At 52.2% G+C, this 16,281-nt stretch overlaps 7 protein-coding genes across 7 annotated transcripts; 2 read left to right on the forward strand and 5 right to left on the reverse strand.

Moving 5' to 3' along the window:
• Positions 1-134: 134 nt before the first annotated feature.
• Positions 135-1,043, forward strand: KVR01_012986 (uncharacterized protein; the record flags this gene model as incomplete). The annotated part of the gene is made up of 1 exon (XM_044786201.1): positions 135-1,043. One exon carries the CDS (start codon positions 135-137, stop codon positions 1,041-1,043), a length of 909 nt encoding a protein of 302 aa, XP_044638142.1.
• Positions 1,044-2,111: 1,068 nt separating this feature from the next.
• Positions 2,112-2,792, reverse strand: KVR01_012985 (uncharacterized protein; the record flags this gene model as incomplete). Its single annotated transcript, XM_044791613.1, has 1 exon — positions 2,112-2,792. The coding sequence occupies one exon, from the start codon at positions 2,790-2,792 to the stop codon at positions 2,112-2,114; it is 681 nt and encodes a 226-aa protein (XP_044638141.1).
• A 1,519-nt stretch (positions 2,793-4,311) lies between these two features.
• Positions 4,312-4,551, forward strand: KVR01_012930 (uncharacterized protein; the record flags this gene model as incomplete). Its single annotated transcript, XM_044790555.1, has 1 exon — positions 4,312-4,551. The coding sequence occupies one exon, from the start codon at positions 4,312-4,314 to the stop codon at positions 4,549-4,551; it is 240 nt and encodes a 79-aa protein (XP_044638086.1).
• Positions 4,552-5,078: 527 nt separating this feature from the next.
• On the reverse strand, positions 5,079-5,798 carry KVR01_012885 (uncharacterized protein; the record flags this gene model as incomplete). Its single annotated transcript, XM_044786019.1, has 1 exon — positions 5,079-5,798. The coding sequence occupies one exon, from the start codon at positions 5,796-5,798 to the stop codon at positions 5,079-5,081; it is 720 nt and encodes a 239-aa protein (XP_044638041.1).
• A 1,021-nt stretch (positions 5,799-6,819) lies between these two features.
• Positions 6,820-8,460, reverse strand: KVR01_012904 (uncharacterized protein; the record flags this gene model as incomplete). Its single annotated transcript, XM_044792288.1, has 1 exon — positions 6,820-8,460. The coding sequence occupies exon 1, from the start codon at positions 8,218-8,220 to the stop codon at positions 6,820-6,822; it is 1,401 nt and encodes a 466-aa protein (XP_044638060.1). The 5' UTR covers positions 8,221-8,460.
• Positions 8,461-8,977: 517 nt separating this feature from the next.
• Positions 8,978-13,261, reverse strand: KVR01_012872 (uncharacterized protein; the record flags this gene model as incomplete). Its single annotated transcript, XM_044793702.1, has 6 exons — positions 12,783-13,261; positions 12,678-12,730; positions 11,720-12,617; positions 10,988-11,087; positions 10,828-10,869; positions 8,978-10,649 (listed from the first exon to the last, which is right to left on the reverse strand). The coding sequence occupies exons 3-6, from the start codon at positions 12,513-12,515 to the stop codon at positions 8,978-8,980; spliced, it is 2,610 nt and encodes an 869-aa protein (XP_044638028.1). The 5' UTR covers positions 12,516-12,617; positions 12,678-12,730; positions 12,783-13,261.
• Positions 13,262-15,014: 1,753 nt separating this feature from the next.
• On the reverse strand, positions 15,015-15,723 carry KVR01_012869 (uncharacterized protein; the record flags this gene model as incomplete). The annotated part of the gene is made up of 2 exons (XM_044785325.1): positions 15,015-15,239; positions 15,322-15,723. The coding sequence occupies 2 exons, from the start codon at positions 15,721-15,723 to the stop codon at positions 15,015-15,017; spliced, it is 627 nt and encodes a 208-aa protein (XP_044638025.1).
• Positions 15,724-16,281: the final 558 nt, after the last annotated feature.

Genomic DNA, 16,281 nt, shown 5'->3' on the forward strand with positions numbered 1-16,281 from the left:
CCCAGGTGGTAGCATATTCCAGTCTTGAGAGAGTGCGAGGGCCCCCGGGGAAAGGTCCCCATGCTTCTTCTGTCAACCCGCATTTGCAATGATTTGTACTTATTCTCCATTTCGCAGTAAAGCAGGCAGGCAACATGGGTCTCGGGGTCTTCGCAGCCACGGAACTCTTGGAGGGCGCTATGCTTGACCAGTATTTAGGCGAGCTGATTCCGACAACGTTGGCAGAAACTAGAGACGACGACGCCTACTTATTCAATATAAGGGGTACTCGAGCTAGTTCGACCGCCAAGGAATACGGGAACTGGACACGTTTTGTGAACCACCGCTGTCGGACATACAATGTCGAGGCGGTAAGCGCCATCTGCGGGGGTAGGAGGACCATCACGTTTCGGGCATTGAGGAATATACCTCAAGGAGAGCAGTTGTTCATTGACTACGGGCCGGATTACTTTGGTGACAAGGAAAATTTTATTCTCTGCCGATGCGCAGATACTCGGGGTGCACATCTTCCCCCAGGAAGCAGGGGTCCAAAACGAAAGGCGGGCGATGACGACCCTGACGACTCGACCATTGGAGGCAGAGTGAAGAAACGACGAAGAACAGAACAGAGATCTGATTTGACAATAGCCGAGCAAGATTCCTGGATCGTTCGACAGAAAGAGTGGCTAGGCCAGCAAGCACCCAATGGGTCCCAACATTGGACGATCTTGCACTGGCGCCTCCTTGAGCAGCTCATCCGACAACGTCGGCATACTCAGGACTGGCGAGACTCGCGCGAGTTCGGGAAGCTAAGTTCCGCCCGAGGCGACGGGTTGATCAACAGGCAAGTCACCATGGCGGTGACGGATGTCCAGGGTAGGCAAAGGAACGCAGAGATGACGATCAAGGAGTGGCACATCGACGTTACCAACGCATTCGCCAGGGACCCAGTGTGCGGCACCAGGGAGGGCGTCGCATGGGGCAAGCAGGAGCTTCTGAAGAGGATTTTTGCGCTTGTCGTATCAGCCAGGCGGAGAAGACGGAGGGCCGCACGGAACAGGTAGTTGTCCAAATTACCGCCGATGAGTACCTTGAGCGACCTCCCAGCCCCGCCGTTAATAGGAAAGTCTTACGCCAGGCAGCAACAATCCGTCATGCAGTCCCAGCTTGTGAGGTTCAATTGGTTCCTTTTCCTGTCAGGTTAATTCGACTGCAATCTTGTGTCAGTCAAGAGAAGGACCGACTGCGACTTCCCACAGATGTTTGCTATTTTTGCTTTAATGCTTAGTTTTGTATAGTATTGAATTCAGTTTATTTGTATTCTGATAGTTTAGAAGGGTACAGAACCCCAGGCAAGTACATCAGCATGCGAGCGCAACACTCTCGGATTGTTATTGGAGCGTACTGGCCTAGGAGGTTTTGTTCGGCTTTCATGACATGAGCAACTAGACGATGCCGCAGCAGGTGCTTTTGCTACTGAATGACCTGACGTGAAGTGCCATGTGACCTTGGCGTCTAGCATCTTCGCTGCGCAGAAATGTCTTTGTGCAAAGGCATCTCTCAAAATAGGAGCCGATTTCTTGAAGCGGGTGTCAAGTAGGGCCTTCGATTACAAGCGGTATCATATTAATACCGACCGTAGCATTGTTACAGTTTCAAAAGCCGCAGCTTTTAAGGAGCCTCTGTAGCTTGCATCTATTCTCCAACAGGATGTTATCCTGTCGGAGGTTATTTATAGGATGTTATAGTACTTGAGACCGATACATGCGGCACGAGGCTGAGACCACCGCCCCACGTACTGTATTCTCTCTGCACTATTGTTAGCACCGCTTTGCTTTTTAAACGCTGGGCCTTGAGCGTTTACCACTGTATAAAGGTGCCTCGTACGTTTTATTTGTATGGGGATTAGAAACGAAACTGCCTCAGACCGATACATGCCTACTTAAGTACCTAGATAGGTAGTAGGCTGCCCTCCAGTCGACCTATTCAGGTATAGAAGGGTGAGTTGTACCTATGAATAGATACCGTGACCGTGGAGCGGGCACCTGAGCGAAGCTTGCGCCATGAAGAGACTGTAATCGAGCAGCAGTCAAACGACTTGACATCTGCCTGGGACACTGTGTAACTACATCTCAACTGTTCAAATGTGTACCCTTGGCCCTCCACTTCTCCGATAGCCTCGTGCCCATTTGCAGCTCCCATAATTTCCGATCAAACTTTCCGGCCTTCAAGCTCTCGGCGTCGCCAGCATACTTAAACGTCATACCATACAGGTTTTCTGGAGTCCGATTGTCTGTAAATTGAATCCGGCAATCTACCGGCTCGTAAGCATTGGTCTCATATTTAGCCAGCTTCAGCTCGTCATCAATCGAGCCCACGAGGTACGCATATCCTGTTACTTCTTCACCGGGTTTGCCATCTATAAGGGCACGGTACTGGCCCCAGTTTGTAAGCGTATAGCCAACGACTTTTGCAGGTCGTAGAACAGGCGGCTGTTTGAGATCGAGGATATGTGACAAGATCTTAGGTTGAGTAAGGGTGCCGTAAAAGAAGTAGTAGACTGGTTTGTAGGGTTGCTTCAGGATCGGCTCCACCTCCACAGGGCGTGTCAAATAATCCGCTGGCATCGATGCGAGGCTTTTGAGATACTCAGAAGGTGTTTCGACTGCTGGTTTGCTGCTTTGAGGCATGACACTAGGTGTCTGAGGCAGAGGAGCTCGAGGGGCTGGGGCGGGAGGTGGGGTCGGCGGTGATGCTTTGGGGCCATTCGAATTCATCTGGGCCGGTGGTGGTGTAGAATTTTCCGTAGGCATTTTGGAATTAACTTTGGGTTGAAAGATCGAGATACCCTTCATGTAGTTGATGCGAGAATGCTAGATGGGTCTTCACGGTTTGAGAGGTCGAGTTCATGAATCCCCGTTGTATATGGCTGAAGCCTGGAGTCATTTGCTGGGCAATCGCTTATGTAATTCCGCTGGCATTCTCCAGCATGGCTTCAGAGGCAGTGCATCTTGTTGGTAGCCTCACCGTGCCGCGGAAACTGCTGAAACAATGTGTTGGTTCATGCTATATATGTACAGTTGGCCAAGCCAGGGGTTCCAAATGTAGCGTTTCTAATATCACTCGCCCATCCCGGTCTTTTGTGACTCCCTCGCCGCGACACTGGCACTGAATCCGGTCATCACAATCTTCCACCTCCTCGCCGGCCAACACAGCTTCCCTGAGCAAGCACTGGCAGTGCAAGATCTTGCCTATGGTCACATCGATGCCCGTGCTGACTGTTTATCGAGCTACTAAAGCGAGTTTTGAATGTGAAGGCGGTGATATTTATCTTGGACAATGTCGCGGACTATGAGACAAAGTACGTGGGTTGGGTTGAGGAGCTCATGGGCGTGCTCGACTGGCTTCGCAAGGTCCCTGCTGAACTTGAGCCAGGGCCTCAACTTTAAGCTCCTGATGACAAGCGCCAGGGAAGAGAACTGAGCTGGTATACAAGACGGATTAATTAGAGCACCTGTCTCTTGTAGCAGGTGATGTGATGAATGTGGGAAAGTCAGAATGTGCAATGGCCGAGGACATTGGCTCTGTTCCTCCGCAAGACAAGTGTTGGCACGAGGACCCCGAGTAGCGACAATTCAGGCATCCGAATTATCTGTTGAGTCAGTAGAATCAAATTGTTTAGCGCATATGCCACAATGAAGTTGCCTTGACTGCAATGCATGCTCGTTTGTAGATTGGGTATCGCCGGTGGTCAGAGAGGAGTGGGTCATACTTTTGTGCGTCCCTGCTGTGATTGCGGAGTCAATACAGTAAATTAATTAGGCGATAACACTATGACTTCAGGACGCTGCCTAGAGCCGTCATCATTGCCGCTCCTGCTCACGACCATAGGAACCACAGTTGGATTCCAAGGTTTGAATGCTTTGGCGGTGTAAAAACGAATTTGAAGTGTATTCTAAGTGGTTTCTATTCGCGGGTGACTATCCGCATGCGGACATCCACCTCAGGCAGCCACTTTAGCCCCCCTTTTGGCTGTTGCCTGCTGTTCCGGGTTCCGAGCTTTTAAGCACCACAGCATTTCCCATCGGCACAAAGAAATCCAAGTAGGATACTCTCATGCATCCCCGAGGTGTTTCGAATGATTTTTGATCTCAGTAATTGGTATTTTGACCGTATCTTCAACCCTCTTATTGTTGTGACGCTAACCTTCATCCGGCCACATTATACGGATCCCGCATCTCATCCTGAAGTCCCCGGCCCGTTGCGACTTTCGTTCCACCCGACTGCAACACGCATACAGAATCATTCATTCATTATATCGACAAAGGCATCATGTCGACATCTTCAGCTGCAGGTCTTTTTGGTGGCTCCACTCCACAGACAGACAAGCCGGCCACGCTAGCTTTGACAACTGGGGCACCAAACCGCCCCAGCGACAACTTGAACTTGGCGCTGCAGAAGCCAAACGACAATTATTACCAGGACAAAGACCTCAACTGGTGGCTGTCTTTCGCTCGCACCTTCAAGAGCGCCGTCAAGACCCCGCTACCTGAGGACGACTCCGACCTATAAAAGAACGAGACAATCACTAGGATAAAGTGGAGGAGAGGACCCTGAAACGGCGGAAACGTGGATGGTTGGACAGACAGACATGGACACATTGGAGGATCAAAATTCTATTCATTTATTGATTCGGATTGCTCAGTGATTGAGCACAAACCCAACTCCCAACAGAAATTCAATCGTTTCATTAGGTAGACAACACAGGTATACCAGCATCAAGTCTCCCCATCGCGCTCCCATGTGACCCAACTTGAGGCATGTCTCCAACGCTAACCGCTGCTACTTGTACAAGTGCCATGTATCGGCATGCTTAGTGCCATGTTAGTGCCAAGATATCCAAGGAAGCCAGGAAACTCGACCTGAAATTCAGGCACCGCCATGTTGGCCTCCGACGAAAATTATATTTTGCATTTCGTAGACCACCAAAAAAAAGTAACCATACCTGACCCACTCCAAAATTCCGACGATGCTATGCCTTCCATATATCCAAGTGCTTTCCGCGGTAAGACATATACCCGCTATCCCAAATCTCTCTCTCAAAGGTCCGGCCCGTCCTCCTCCTCATACGGCACCGCATATCTCCTTGAGTTGGGACTGGCGAGTGGCCCGCCAGCTCGCGAATCTTCCGGCGGCTCCGGGTATTCCTCCAAGTCGTGTGGGTAGAGTTCCTCCCCCTCCGGTGTCGTCACCGTCAGCACCGGCTTGTCGACGTTCTCCGTGCCGGGCAGGTCAGCCATTCTGTAGGGAAGAAGAACGCATGGGTCCTTTATGAGGCAGCTCCCTCCCGCCTGGGCGAAGTATTCTCTCTCTACTTTCCTTCGCGCTTCTCTGCGGTCGACTAGGAACTCGCAGCAAGTGCAGCGGTTCTCCCAGCGGAGGGACGGGCCGAAGCGATGGTAGAGATAGGTCAACAGTGAGGACTTCGGCTGGTTGTCGTCTTCGTCACTCTCGTCGTCGTGATCCTCCTCACTCTCAGTTTCCCAATCCTCGTCGTCATCATAAAAGACATCTGGCAAGTCTTGGGCTGGGTTCTTGATCACGCTGCCCGTGGACTGCGCGTCATCGGTGTCGTTGTGACTGTTTTGTTCGTTTGGGGAAGGCCGGTCTTCCCTAGATACTTCTTCGCTGTCTGAACCGCAAGTATTGGACGATTCCGAGCAGTCATCCTCATCACATCCATATCGTTGGTCCAACATGGCTAACTTGTCCCGCCAGTTCGGCCCAGCAGCGCCCCCATCTCCTTGGCCTTTCGACATTTCTTATTGATTTTACAGGCAGGCTGCTGAGTCAGTACGAGTGCCAAAAAGGTAGTAGTAGAATCGAATGAAGCTGAGGAATCCAAGCGTTGTCTCCGCTCCTTTATGGTTGTTTCTTTAATTAAATGTAGTCTGTCTTGGTTGAAGTAGGTTGTAGGCGTTGGTAAGTGCTTGTGTGTGTGCGAGTGTGCCTGTGTGAACTTCAAGTAGGTAAGTTGAAAAAGGTTCAGGAATTGGGAGCCTCACCACTCTTATAAAATTTGTGGTCGGTGTTGAACTGTACCTGTGGGCCGGCGGTCAACCTAAGGATGTAGTTACAGGTCCACGCTTCACGCTAGGCCTTCAGACTTTCTTTTCTGCACATTTCGGCTGGGCAGCGAAGTGAGCTAGTAAATAGATAGCCAAATTTTCTCAGAGATAAGTAATAACCATCAATATCTATGAGATCCAGCTGACGCTACGAGCACCTGAGGTACTAGTAGCTTACTGACGGATACTATGTACAATTCTGAAATCTCTTTCAAGCACAGGCTTTTATGAATATTTATATGACAAGGTGTGCAACTAGTCTTTTATAGTGTAAATGCTCACCCTGGCTACCGACCTCAGCTTTTGACACCGCATTTGCGACTAGATAATTAAAGAGCTCCAATATTAGTGGTAAGCCTTCAAAGTCATGCCACATTTATGGCTATTTATATGATGTACAAAAAGCTAAACATCGCAATAGCTACTACCTAGGTACCCAGGTATTTAAGTAAGTGTGCCTTGTAATCTGCCCACAAACCGTAACTAATGACACTACTAGTAGGTAGCTATAATTGTCACTAAGTGATTGACGATTTGTGGATGATAAAAAGAATGTTATTGAATAGGAACTAAAAGCTAATTCCTGAGTCATGATTTAGTCTCGGTGGCTATACACACAGCCTTCTCTCGTTATTCTGTGAGAAATGTGGAACCGTTTCCCGCGAACACATCCAGTAATGCCAGGCACCTCCCTAGTCCATCCTTGTCGAGTTTAGACGAGGTCAACCTTGAGTGGCGATTTCTTAAAGCCATATTTACTGTCAGGCATCGGCGGTAGAGGTTGAATAGTTGACAGGTCTATATTCTTGGTTGCTGAGGAATTGCTCTGAGCGGCTGAACGGGTCGTTGTCACTGGCTCAGCTGCAGCATTATTGGCCGCAGACGTCGTCGCATTGGCATGAGAAGTGCTAGTCTTGGCTGTATTGGATGCGGCTTCGGGCCTGGCCCCCGCAGCTGGAGCGGTAGCAACGGACTTTGTGGTTATGATGGCAAATTTAAGCTCTTCTGCGATGGGCGCATATTTGTTGATCATTTCATTTCCGCCGAACCTCTGCACCAGCCACTGCTGCTGGAGTGACGGCTTTTGGTCCCATTCCGGAGGGATCCAGCCCCTGAATTGATAAAGTGATTGATCCCAGAAGTTCTCCATCGGATTGGGCGGGAGCTCCAGTTTCTCGAATGGGTGCGACCGCCACTTGGACAGGCGGTATACAATAGACATGCGATAGTCCACGAGCACAACGCGCAACCGGTCCACTGACTCCAACAAGCCCTCACGGCCAGGGGGCTGGGTGTCGGGGTGTGGAACAATGATGATATTGCGCGGCGCCAAATCGTTCTGATCGAGCCCTCCGTGAAGCTGCCTGACCCTACCTTCAAGCACACGTGCCACAACTTCCAACCGGTACTCAAGAGGCAGGTGATAGGCGTCCATCTGCACAGCAGACCCAACTCGTGTTCTGCGGAACAGTTTATACATGCTAGGCCCCTCAAGCAGCTCGGAGAGCACCAACCGCACAGGCCTCGTCCTCACATCTGAGCTGCGCCCAGGCACACGCAAAGAAAATGTCCATGAGCCGTAGAACTTGGGCGCAGATCGTCCCGCCTCGCCAATCTCCTCGGCAAGCGCCATTGCGGATGCCTCGCGGCTGTAGTCGACATCAGCGAGATAGACGACGTCCTGGGCATGTCCCCATTCCTGATTCCGGAATGGGTAGTACATGGCGTCGAAGATCTTGGCGACGGCACAGAAAGAGTCTTTTCCGCCAGACGGTGTGACTGAAACCGAGACAACCTGTGCCCCCCGGTTGTCCCCGATTGCAAGTGGCTCCATGATCACGAGCTCCGCAGTCTCGATTGCCTTTCCGTGACGTTGAATCGTATTAATGGGCGGGTTCCGCAGCACATGTTCGCTCTGCGTGGTGAAAGAATCCATGAGCTTGTACATGGAGACTCGTTCCCTCGGCTTATCCCGGCAGTTGTAACCTGAATGGCCAAAAGGTGGTGGGGCGACATGTGTCTCAATCGTGGCTCTAAAATCCTCAACATAGGGACTGGGGCGCTTGAGGCCGTCCTCGGGCTCTTCCCAACTATCCCAAAATGACATCGACATGATGAAGGAGGACAGGTACAATGGTCTGCGGTGGTTTTGTTCTTAATCCGTACACATCCGAGGGCGCATGCGTTCTCTTCGTACTGCGTCAACCACTCAAAGACTTAGGCCAATAAAAAGTGTGAGTTAAGAGGTACTGTAAAAGAAATAAGAAGAACAGTGTCTGATTCTCGCGGTGATTTGGTCCGCTTGCAGAGCTTAAAATTTCATCAAAACTTGCGGAAGCTGGCAAGGTTTCTGTAAGTGTATGACACTGGTCTGTCTATCGTTGAGGGTTACTTGAAAATCTCGTCCAAGTACCGATGGGCTTCGGTTTCCACTTACCCACTGCTGCCTGCAGTGGCGCAGTGGGCGCCACAAACCCACAACGGCTAAAACCTCGCAACACTTACAGGGGTGTGTGGTGTCGTTGACGAAGTTTTGTAGTTACCAACTAAGGCATGATTCAATGCAATGCGCAGCAGAGGGAGGAGAAAGACCAATGGGTGTATTATCCTCGAGGGGAATAAAACAGGACTTGTTTTGTAGCCACAAAAAGGAGTGTGCCATGAGCTCCAGAGTCAGCTCAAGGGGGCACGCAGGCAAAAATAACGGACCGTTTCCTTTTCGGTGTTGCCATTGCCCGAAATACAATCTAAGCAAATCTAGCCTCCCAGCTTCCATCAGCTTCCAAAATTCGTGAATCGTCTCATGCAACCTATTATCGAATGTACTCCAGGGAGTATTACACCTCTTTCAGTCCGAATTGTCCTCATTTTCAGAGGTCTACCTCGGTGTCATCCCCCGAGTCAGTGTCGGCATCGCTGTCCGTGGTATCATCGCTGTCGATGCTGTGTCCCAACTTCTGCACGCGTCGGGTCAGGTCACGAATCATCTTGCGGTCAGGCTGCGGGTGGTATCGCTGAGGGGTTCCAAGGTAGCTGCGCTCCAAGTTCTCGAACGCCTCGTAAGCCTGGCCCACCTGATCTTCAGATCGAACGTCGTCCAGGACATCTAAAAACCCAAAGCTCGCGATGTGATGGTTCCACTTGTCGGAAAAGCCTACCCCAACGCCGCCCAAATCCTTCCAGGTGGTGAGTACCATGCAATAGCCGAGGCCGGGCACCTCGCGGGCCGAGACGGAATAGTCGGTGATGCACTTCCTGCAGCCCATGATTTCACCACTGTACGTCTCCTCCAGCTTTGGCCTGGTGTCTTCGCGAGCCTCCCTGAGCTCGAGAGTCCCAGCTGTTGACTTGGGCGTTTGTATCTTCCAGGTTCGGCAAGGTTGCTGGTGGATGAGGTCGCACATCTCGATAGGATATTCATGGCCGTGGCTCACTCTCATTATCCTCTCATTGGAGTAGCAAGGCGTCCAGTGGTCGTGATCATCTTCAGCTTCGACGCACTTGGTTGGTTTCACATCCTTCTTGAGCCTGGGGAGATTTGTGAGATGGGATGCCCACTTCTGATGACTGCACACGTCAGGGAGTTGTGTATTAGAATTGACTTGTTCTACCAGCTCCATGAGTGTCCGCTGAGTTAAATGACCATCGAAGAATGGGTGAATGTAGGTCTCGGTCCGGAGCACCAGGCTGCCACCTAGCATCCGTGGGATCACATGTGTGGCGAGCTTGATGTAACGAGTCGTCTTCTTTTCGCTCATGATGCCCCAAGATAGGTACTCCTGACAAGACCTGGGATCCTCGAGCCATTTCCTGCCAATCATCTTGACTAAGCCCGGCGTAATGGTGTCCGGCAGCACTCCAGGTGACAGCCAGCTCCAACCACGGCAGCACCTATATCGGCCGTGTAACTGTGAGTCTGGCGGTCGGTGGAGTGTGAGGCAGCGGCTGCAAGCGTATGAGTTCTGCCGCTCGTGTTCGATGAGAAGAAGGAACTTCCAGAGATCGGGCTTGGACATCTTGAAAGATGCGGTTCCCAATTTCAAGTATGTCGTCTTGCAGGCCAGTACGAGGCAGGCGGCCGATTCAATGGGCAAGTGTCCGACGACGATCAACAGAATCTCAAATGGCAAGCTCAAGAGTGGAAACCGAGCACCTAAGCCGAGATGTTTCTTATCGAGAGGGTTGCGGAATCTGGCAAGAGTGCGCCATGGGTTTTGAGTGGCACGCTGAGATCGGAGATCATCGTTCTCTACCATGAAAGGGTCGCTCGATCCTTGGTAAAGCGGTTGCCGGTCCATATCATCCTGCACCCTAGACATGTCAGGGATCGGATAGGTTGGTATTCCGTGCGTCAGGGAGGCTGCTTCCGACATATAATCAGTCTGAATGTCCCAAGCTCTGATGTGACTTGCGGTCAGGCTCACCTCCAAATCCAATGTTGCTCTCATCTCCCCAATCTGCCCCACGCGTAGAGGTTGGGTGCTGTGCTGACAAGATCTGGCGCGATGTGTTCGGGAGTTTCGACTGGCCAGAAGACAGGGTCTCGGTTGCAGGCTATTCTTAAGGTCAATCATACGTTTGACATGCACAAAGACCTTTGATTGCCGTGGAACTTACTGTTGCGTTTGGGCCGCTGTCGCTGCTGTCGTCGCCGCTGTCGTCGCCGCTGTCGTCGCCGCTGTCGTCGCCGCTGTCGTCGCTGATGTCCGGAGCGGAGGACTCGTCATCGCTCGAACCCATGCCCAGATTTAGGAAAATGGACCTAACGATCGACTTGTACAGACTAGTATTCTGCATATTGACCGAGTTGGTCTTGGTACTTCGACCCTTGCCTTGGGGAGGGTGTCTGTACTAGTAGTTGTAGGATGGGAGGTCGGGACAAGGTGTGCTGCAAGTCAGGATTTAAGTAGATGTGTGGGCGGTCTGCAATCGTCTGCAGATCCGGCAGAATACGTGTGAATGGTTTATGGTGACTGATTACTTTCACTGTTGGATGGCTGAGTTTGGGAGTGGCATGGCTCGTAGAGAGGTGAATGTGGCGGGCCCGTTCGGATGGCAGTTCCTTGAAAGGCGTTTGGCATCGTTTGCAGGCTGGCTCAAACACCTCTTCAGCAGACTCTCCCCTAAATGTGAACCTGGTCCTTTCAAAGTGACTGTACAGTGGATCAAGCAAAGACTTTGGCTGAGCTGTCTTTCCTTAAATGAAGGCCACGATCATCAGCCAGCACGTGACAGGACTGATATCTTTGTAGATGTATTGGACGGAGATTCCAGAGTCCCATGTTCTCAGGTTAAACTGTAACGATCTTTAAAATTTCCCGAAAGTTTGATAGTCTCTTGCACAGAGCGTCCAGACTGTGACTGTCCACCTCTCACCCATTCAGTATGGTCCAATGACAACCACAAAGCCTGATTCATGCCTTATTTTTACTGTAGTCATTCTTAAACGATGCCCTATCTCCTAACGCCTCTGAGCCTTGACAGTCGCTCAGATGTGAGCTCATATGCGTCGGGTAACCCAACCCGCTCCCAGGAAACACCACTCATCAACTTCACAAGCCCAGGGGCCGCAGTGAAAGTCCTCGCCATCCCATGCCCATTATGCCCTGCACATATCCACTGCCCAGGGAGGCCCGGGACCTCCCCAATAAAAGGCACACCATCCGTTGTATTGCCGATAATACCGCTCCAGCTGTAGTCATATAAAACACCCGGTGCAGGCACTGCCGCAGCCCAGCCCTCAAGCTGCTCCTCCGCCAGTGCCTTGACAGCCGCATTAATTTCTGGGAACTCCGAAAGGACATCGTCCGTCCAGTGCTCGGGGTTCTTCTCCAGCCACTCCTTGAACTTCTTCTGCCCGGGGTTGGAGCCTCCAAACATGATCACGCCGTCAGATGTTGGCCGCGGGTTCACACTGAAGAGAGCACCATCAGGCAATAACACCCCATAGGAGTTCCCCAAGGCCTTCGAGCCTGAGAATCTCGGCGAGGGAACGACCTTGTTGCACATGTGCGGTGTCGGGGTGACCAAGCCAAGCAGCGACGGCTCGACGGCGGCGCTGTAAGCATTAGTGGCGTGGACCACCTGGGAGCACTCGACTGATCCCCTGTCGGAGTGGACGAGCCACCTCCCAGGCTGGCCGCTCTCTGTGACCCTCCGGACGGTGGTGTACGTTTGCAAGTTAAATCGCGGTTCTTGTGCGACGTTGCCCCTCATGATATGGGCCACCAGCTTCCACGGCTGGAGGGTTGATGCCGGCCATGCGAAGCAGGCCTGGGCTCCCTTGAGGCGGGTGATTCGGCGTGCCTCTGCTGGATCAAGGGTTACCTTGACATGGTCGACCCTGCCACCTGCAGATTTACAGCTCTCGAATACGTCTCTGGCCAGTGTTGCGACTTCCGGTGTCATGGCCACGTCGAGTGTATCGCCCACCCAAAGGTCGCAGTCGACGTTGTCCTCGCGGACATATTTCACAAGGCTTTCCCATGTATCTTGCTCGTTTTGCAATATCTACTCGACTGTTAAAGAAGGCTCTTGCCAGTTTAGGCCGCGAGGAAGTTGGCGTTATACCTGCAGCGCCTGCTTCGCACCAAAGGCCTCCTCGTATTTTGAGTAACCTCGCCCTATTTCTTGTGTCAGCCACATGAAGAGAGAGAGGTTGCGTGTGGAGCTCACACTGGTCTGGTTTGCAATGGCCAGCATTCCTGCCGGTAGCCCCACTGCAGAACTCGCGAGCCTCGAGCACGACGATGCTTTTCTCCGGCCACGTCTCTAAACAATGCTTGGCTACCAGAGTTCCCGTAATCTGGTGTTTATCAATAATGCGTCGAGGTCATAATATGCCTCCGGAAAAGCGCCCCCTTCATCGCGCCTGCTGCCCCCGTCATATAGGAACTTACCCCGGATCCGATGATGACGATGTCTGCCGACTTTGGCAGCTCCATCGTCGACCTGTGGTCGAGCAGAGGGTCGCATCGGACACCCTGCAGCCAATACGACAACGACTGGCCGCTCTGCTTCGGAAACCCCGTCCAGTTGCCTTCCACATCTGGGAAAGCATGATCGCTCACGTTGAGGACTGCGGGTGACTCTGCGGTGGTCACTCCACTGGCCGATGCTGCATGGACTTGCCTCATGGTGGCGGTGGAATCCTGATCTATGATGTTTGCTCTGATATTGCCAGGGCAAAGACAGTTTGGAGTTGCAGAGATTGGGCCGCCTGCATGCGGCAAGTGCTGTGGCGGCATTGCCGGTCCTATCACTGCCCTCAACATGGCGAGCGGCAGCCGGTCTTCGTTTCTCCGATGCTCGGAATTAACTGAGCACGTAACAAGCATTCACTGCGACTGGCAGCCTACATATGGCCACGATTGAGGTTGCCCATCTTGTCGATTACATTGCGAGGACATGTCGCCTTACAGAAATACTTCATAAAAGTCCACGATATACGTTGCAATTCACGCCCGTGACGACCTATGTGGGAGCTCTTGAAGAGAAGACTGGTTCTCGTATCCAAGATTTCCGAACATGGTCAAACTCATGACGCACAGATTAGGATGGCTGTTTATTGATCACACCCTATGGGGGCCTAGTTGAGAAAGTCATTTCTGACCTGCGCTCTTTGGAACTTACTATCTGGTTGAGTGGACAATTCTTTTCTTACAACGTGGTCAATGTTCATTTTGACAAAGCATCTACAGCTGGCCATGGTCGTTTCATATGTGATATGAATATAAATGAGGACGTAACTACCGTTTATTCTCCTTCCATTGCCATCAACACAGAGAATCAAGGCCACAAAGCTATTGCATGATGAGAGACCAGAAACCAACCCACAGAAACATCCTTGTGGTGCTCATATCTCAGCAAAGACTCATCTCACCATCAACCTCATCGTCACAACATTCCTTTACGCACCGATTATCCCTTCCTGAGTATGACAATCAACTTGAACAATTTCTACGGAATACTGCACAGAGCCTTTTTTTTTTTTCCCTCGTTGGGTGAAACTTGAAGTTTCTGCGTCCATGGCAGCCCGGCCAGTTCAATGCGCAGGCAGTATCGTTTGATAAACCCATACAACTCACTTCTCACTTCTGAGCAGATGATAATCACCGAGATTGGCTGTTCTTCAGCCACATGCCGGTCCCATTCAAAGGTAACAGACCCTTTTGTATTCATGGAGCAAGTTGTCGAGCAGCCTTCGGAGCCGCGTTTTAAGCAGGCGCATATTGTCGCTGCAGCAGGCACCAACATGACCACATATGATCAGTGGGCACACTGGAACAATCAAATCCTTGCTTCGCAGTGATCGCCGCCTCAAGAGCGCCAGGAGCGGGCAATGTCCCGACCGAGAACACAAGTGGCATAACAGTCCACCAACTGCCACAGCCCCTCGACCCACCCCGAGTCGGGCGCTGTTGCCAGCTGGGAAGTTATTGTCTTGCAGGCCAACAAGGAGGACTGGGCACGGTGTCAAGCGCGCGGTAGAAGAGCCCAGGTATCACAAGTCTCTTCTCAACGCCCTTCCGGCGGGCCGCTGGGCAAGAAATATCGACAACGGACCGCTTACCCCCGTCCTCGCTTCCGCCATAAGGATGTCCGCTTCCAATGGCCGCGTCCACCTTCGTTGCCGTGTCAAACGGGCTCCGAGGGGGGGGCCTATGTGGACCGCGGCTAAGAATTTGAAAGACTATGCAGCGGTTCTAAACAGTTTCACCTCACCAATACTCATAGCTCTGGGCTGCTTGAGTGGCTGGGCTTATAGAAAGTCAAAGCAGAGTACAACGTAAGCTGGTATGTACTTTGGATTGGACTTTTCATAATTATAACACATGGCTCGCATAAACATTCAAGAAAAGGGCACACGCTCGAAAAACAAAATCTCCACTAACCCGGCCATTGCTGTCAGCACTTCCTAAACTTGTAGTTCAGCGTCTCCGTATCAACGTCGAATGAGCTGCCGTCCCCAACAACCGCCACCCTGAAGTTGACATTCAGGATGCCCGGGTTGCCGTCCGAGCCGATGCACTGGGACCACAGCGAGTCCGTGACGTTGGCCTTGATAGTGTAGTTGTTGTTGGTGATCTTGCTCTTGCCCCCGGTATTATCGATGGCGCCCTGCAGGGTGAGCTGGTCCGCCCGTCAGCGCCGTCGTCCCAGGATATACATACATAACATCATCATCCCACCCACGCAAGATAGATAGACTCACCGTGTCGGCAGCATCGTCGCTCCAGTACACCTGCCAGTAGTAGTTGACCCTGGAGTCGGGCGCCAGCACCAGCTTGCCCGTGACGTCGGCGTCGGCCAGGCTGACCTGCCAGCCCGGGGTCAGCCCCGCGCCCTGGAAGTGCAGCTCGCAGTTCTCGGTCGTCGGGGTCCCCGCGGTGACGGTGTCGGCCTCGAACTGCGAGAACCTGTACGTCTGGGTGGCCCAGCCGCCGGAGCGGGTCACCGAGTTGGACCCCTGCGTGCACCCGTTGCCCGAGTACTTGAACTGCGTCACGCTGCCGGCGGAGGAGGGCAGCTCGCGGGGGCTGAGGACGCCCGGGTGGAAGGGGGAGGACAGGGCGGTGAGGGGGAGGATGGCGGTTGCGAGGAGCTTGGACAGCATCTCCGGGGTGGTGGTATTTGCAGCGGATGGATGATTGTTAATTAGCAGGGGGTTGATAAGTGGTTATTCGAAGGAGGCAGTTATCTGCGGCTTATTATGGTTCAGGAATATCCTCGTCTGGCTTGTCTGACAACACCTTAGGGGAAACAACAAGGAGTAATTACAAGAAGTGGAGCCTCCTCTTATATAGACAGGCAACGGCATCGGCAACAATTAACGCTGGTCGATCACATGGCTCCACTTTCGAGAGGTTGTCGCCACTGCTGCGATAGTCTGAGAGGCCATCGAGCTTGGGTTGTATTTATCCATATTGCTACCCGCAACTCCGGCGCTCTGGGACCCAAGCTATTCCAGGCCCAGACCGCAGCCTATTGTCTTGCGCGCCGGTTCACCCGCCATTGCCCCACGGCCAACGGCCGGAACCGGCTCAACCTTAATTGATTTAAGCTATCCACTGGCAGTTAGTCTCAGGGTCCAGGAGGCCCAGAGGGTCTCATTTGGGATAGATGAGGTGTGGCTGACCTGCTGCAGCATCGTGTCTCCGCATCAGGAAGTTGT

Source organism: Diaporthe batatas (genome assembly GCF_019321695.1).
Source record: "Diaporthe batatas strain CRI 302-4 chromosome Unknown Contig00022, whole genome shotgun sequence".
Taxonomy (NCBI): Eukaryota; Fungi; Ascomycota; class Sordariomycetes; order Diaporthales; family Diaporthaceae; genus Diaporthe; species Diaporthe batatas.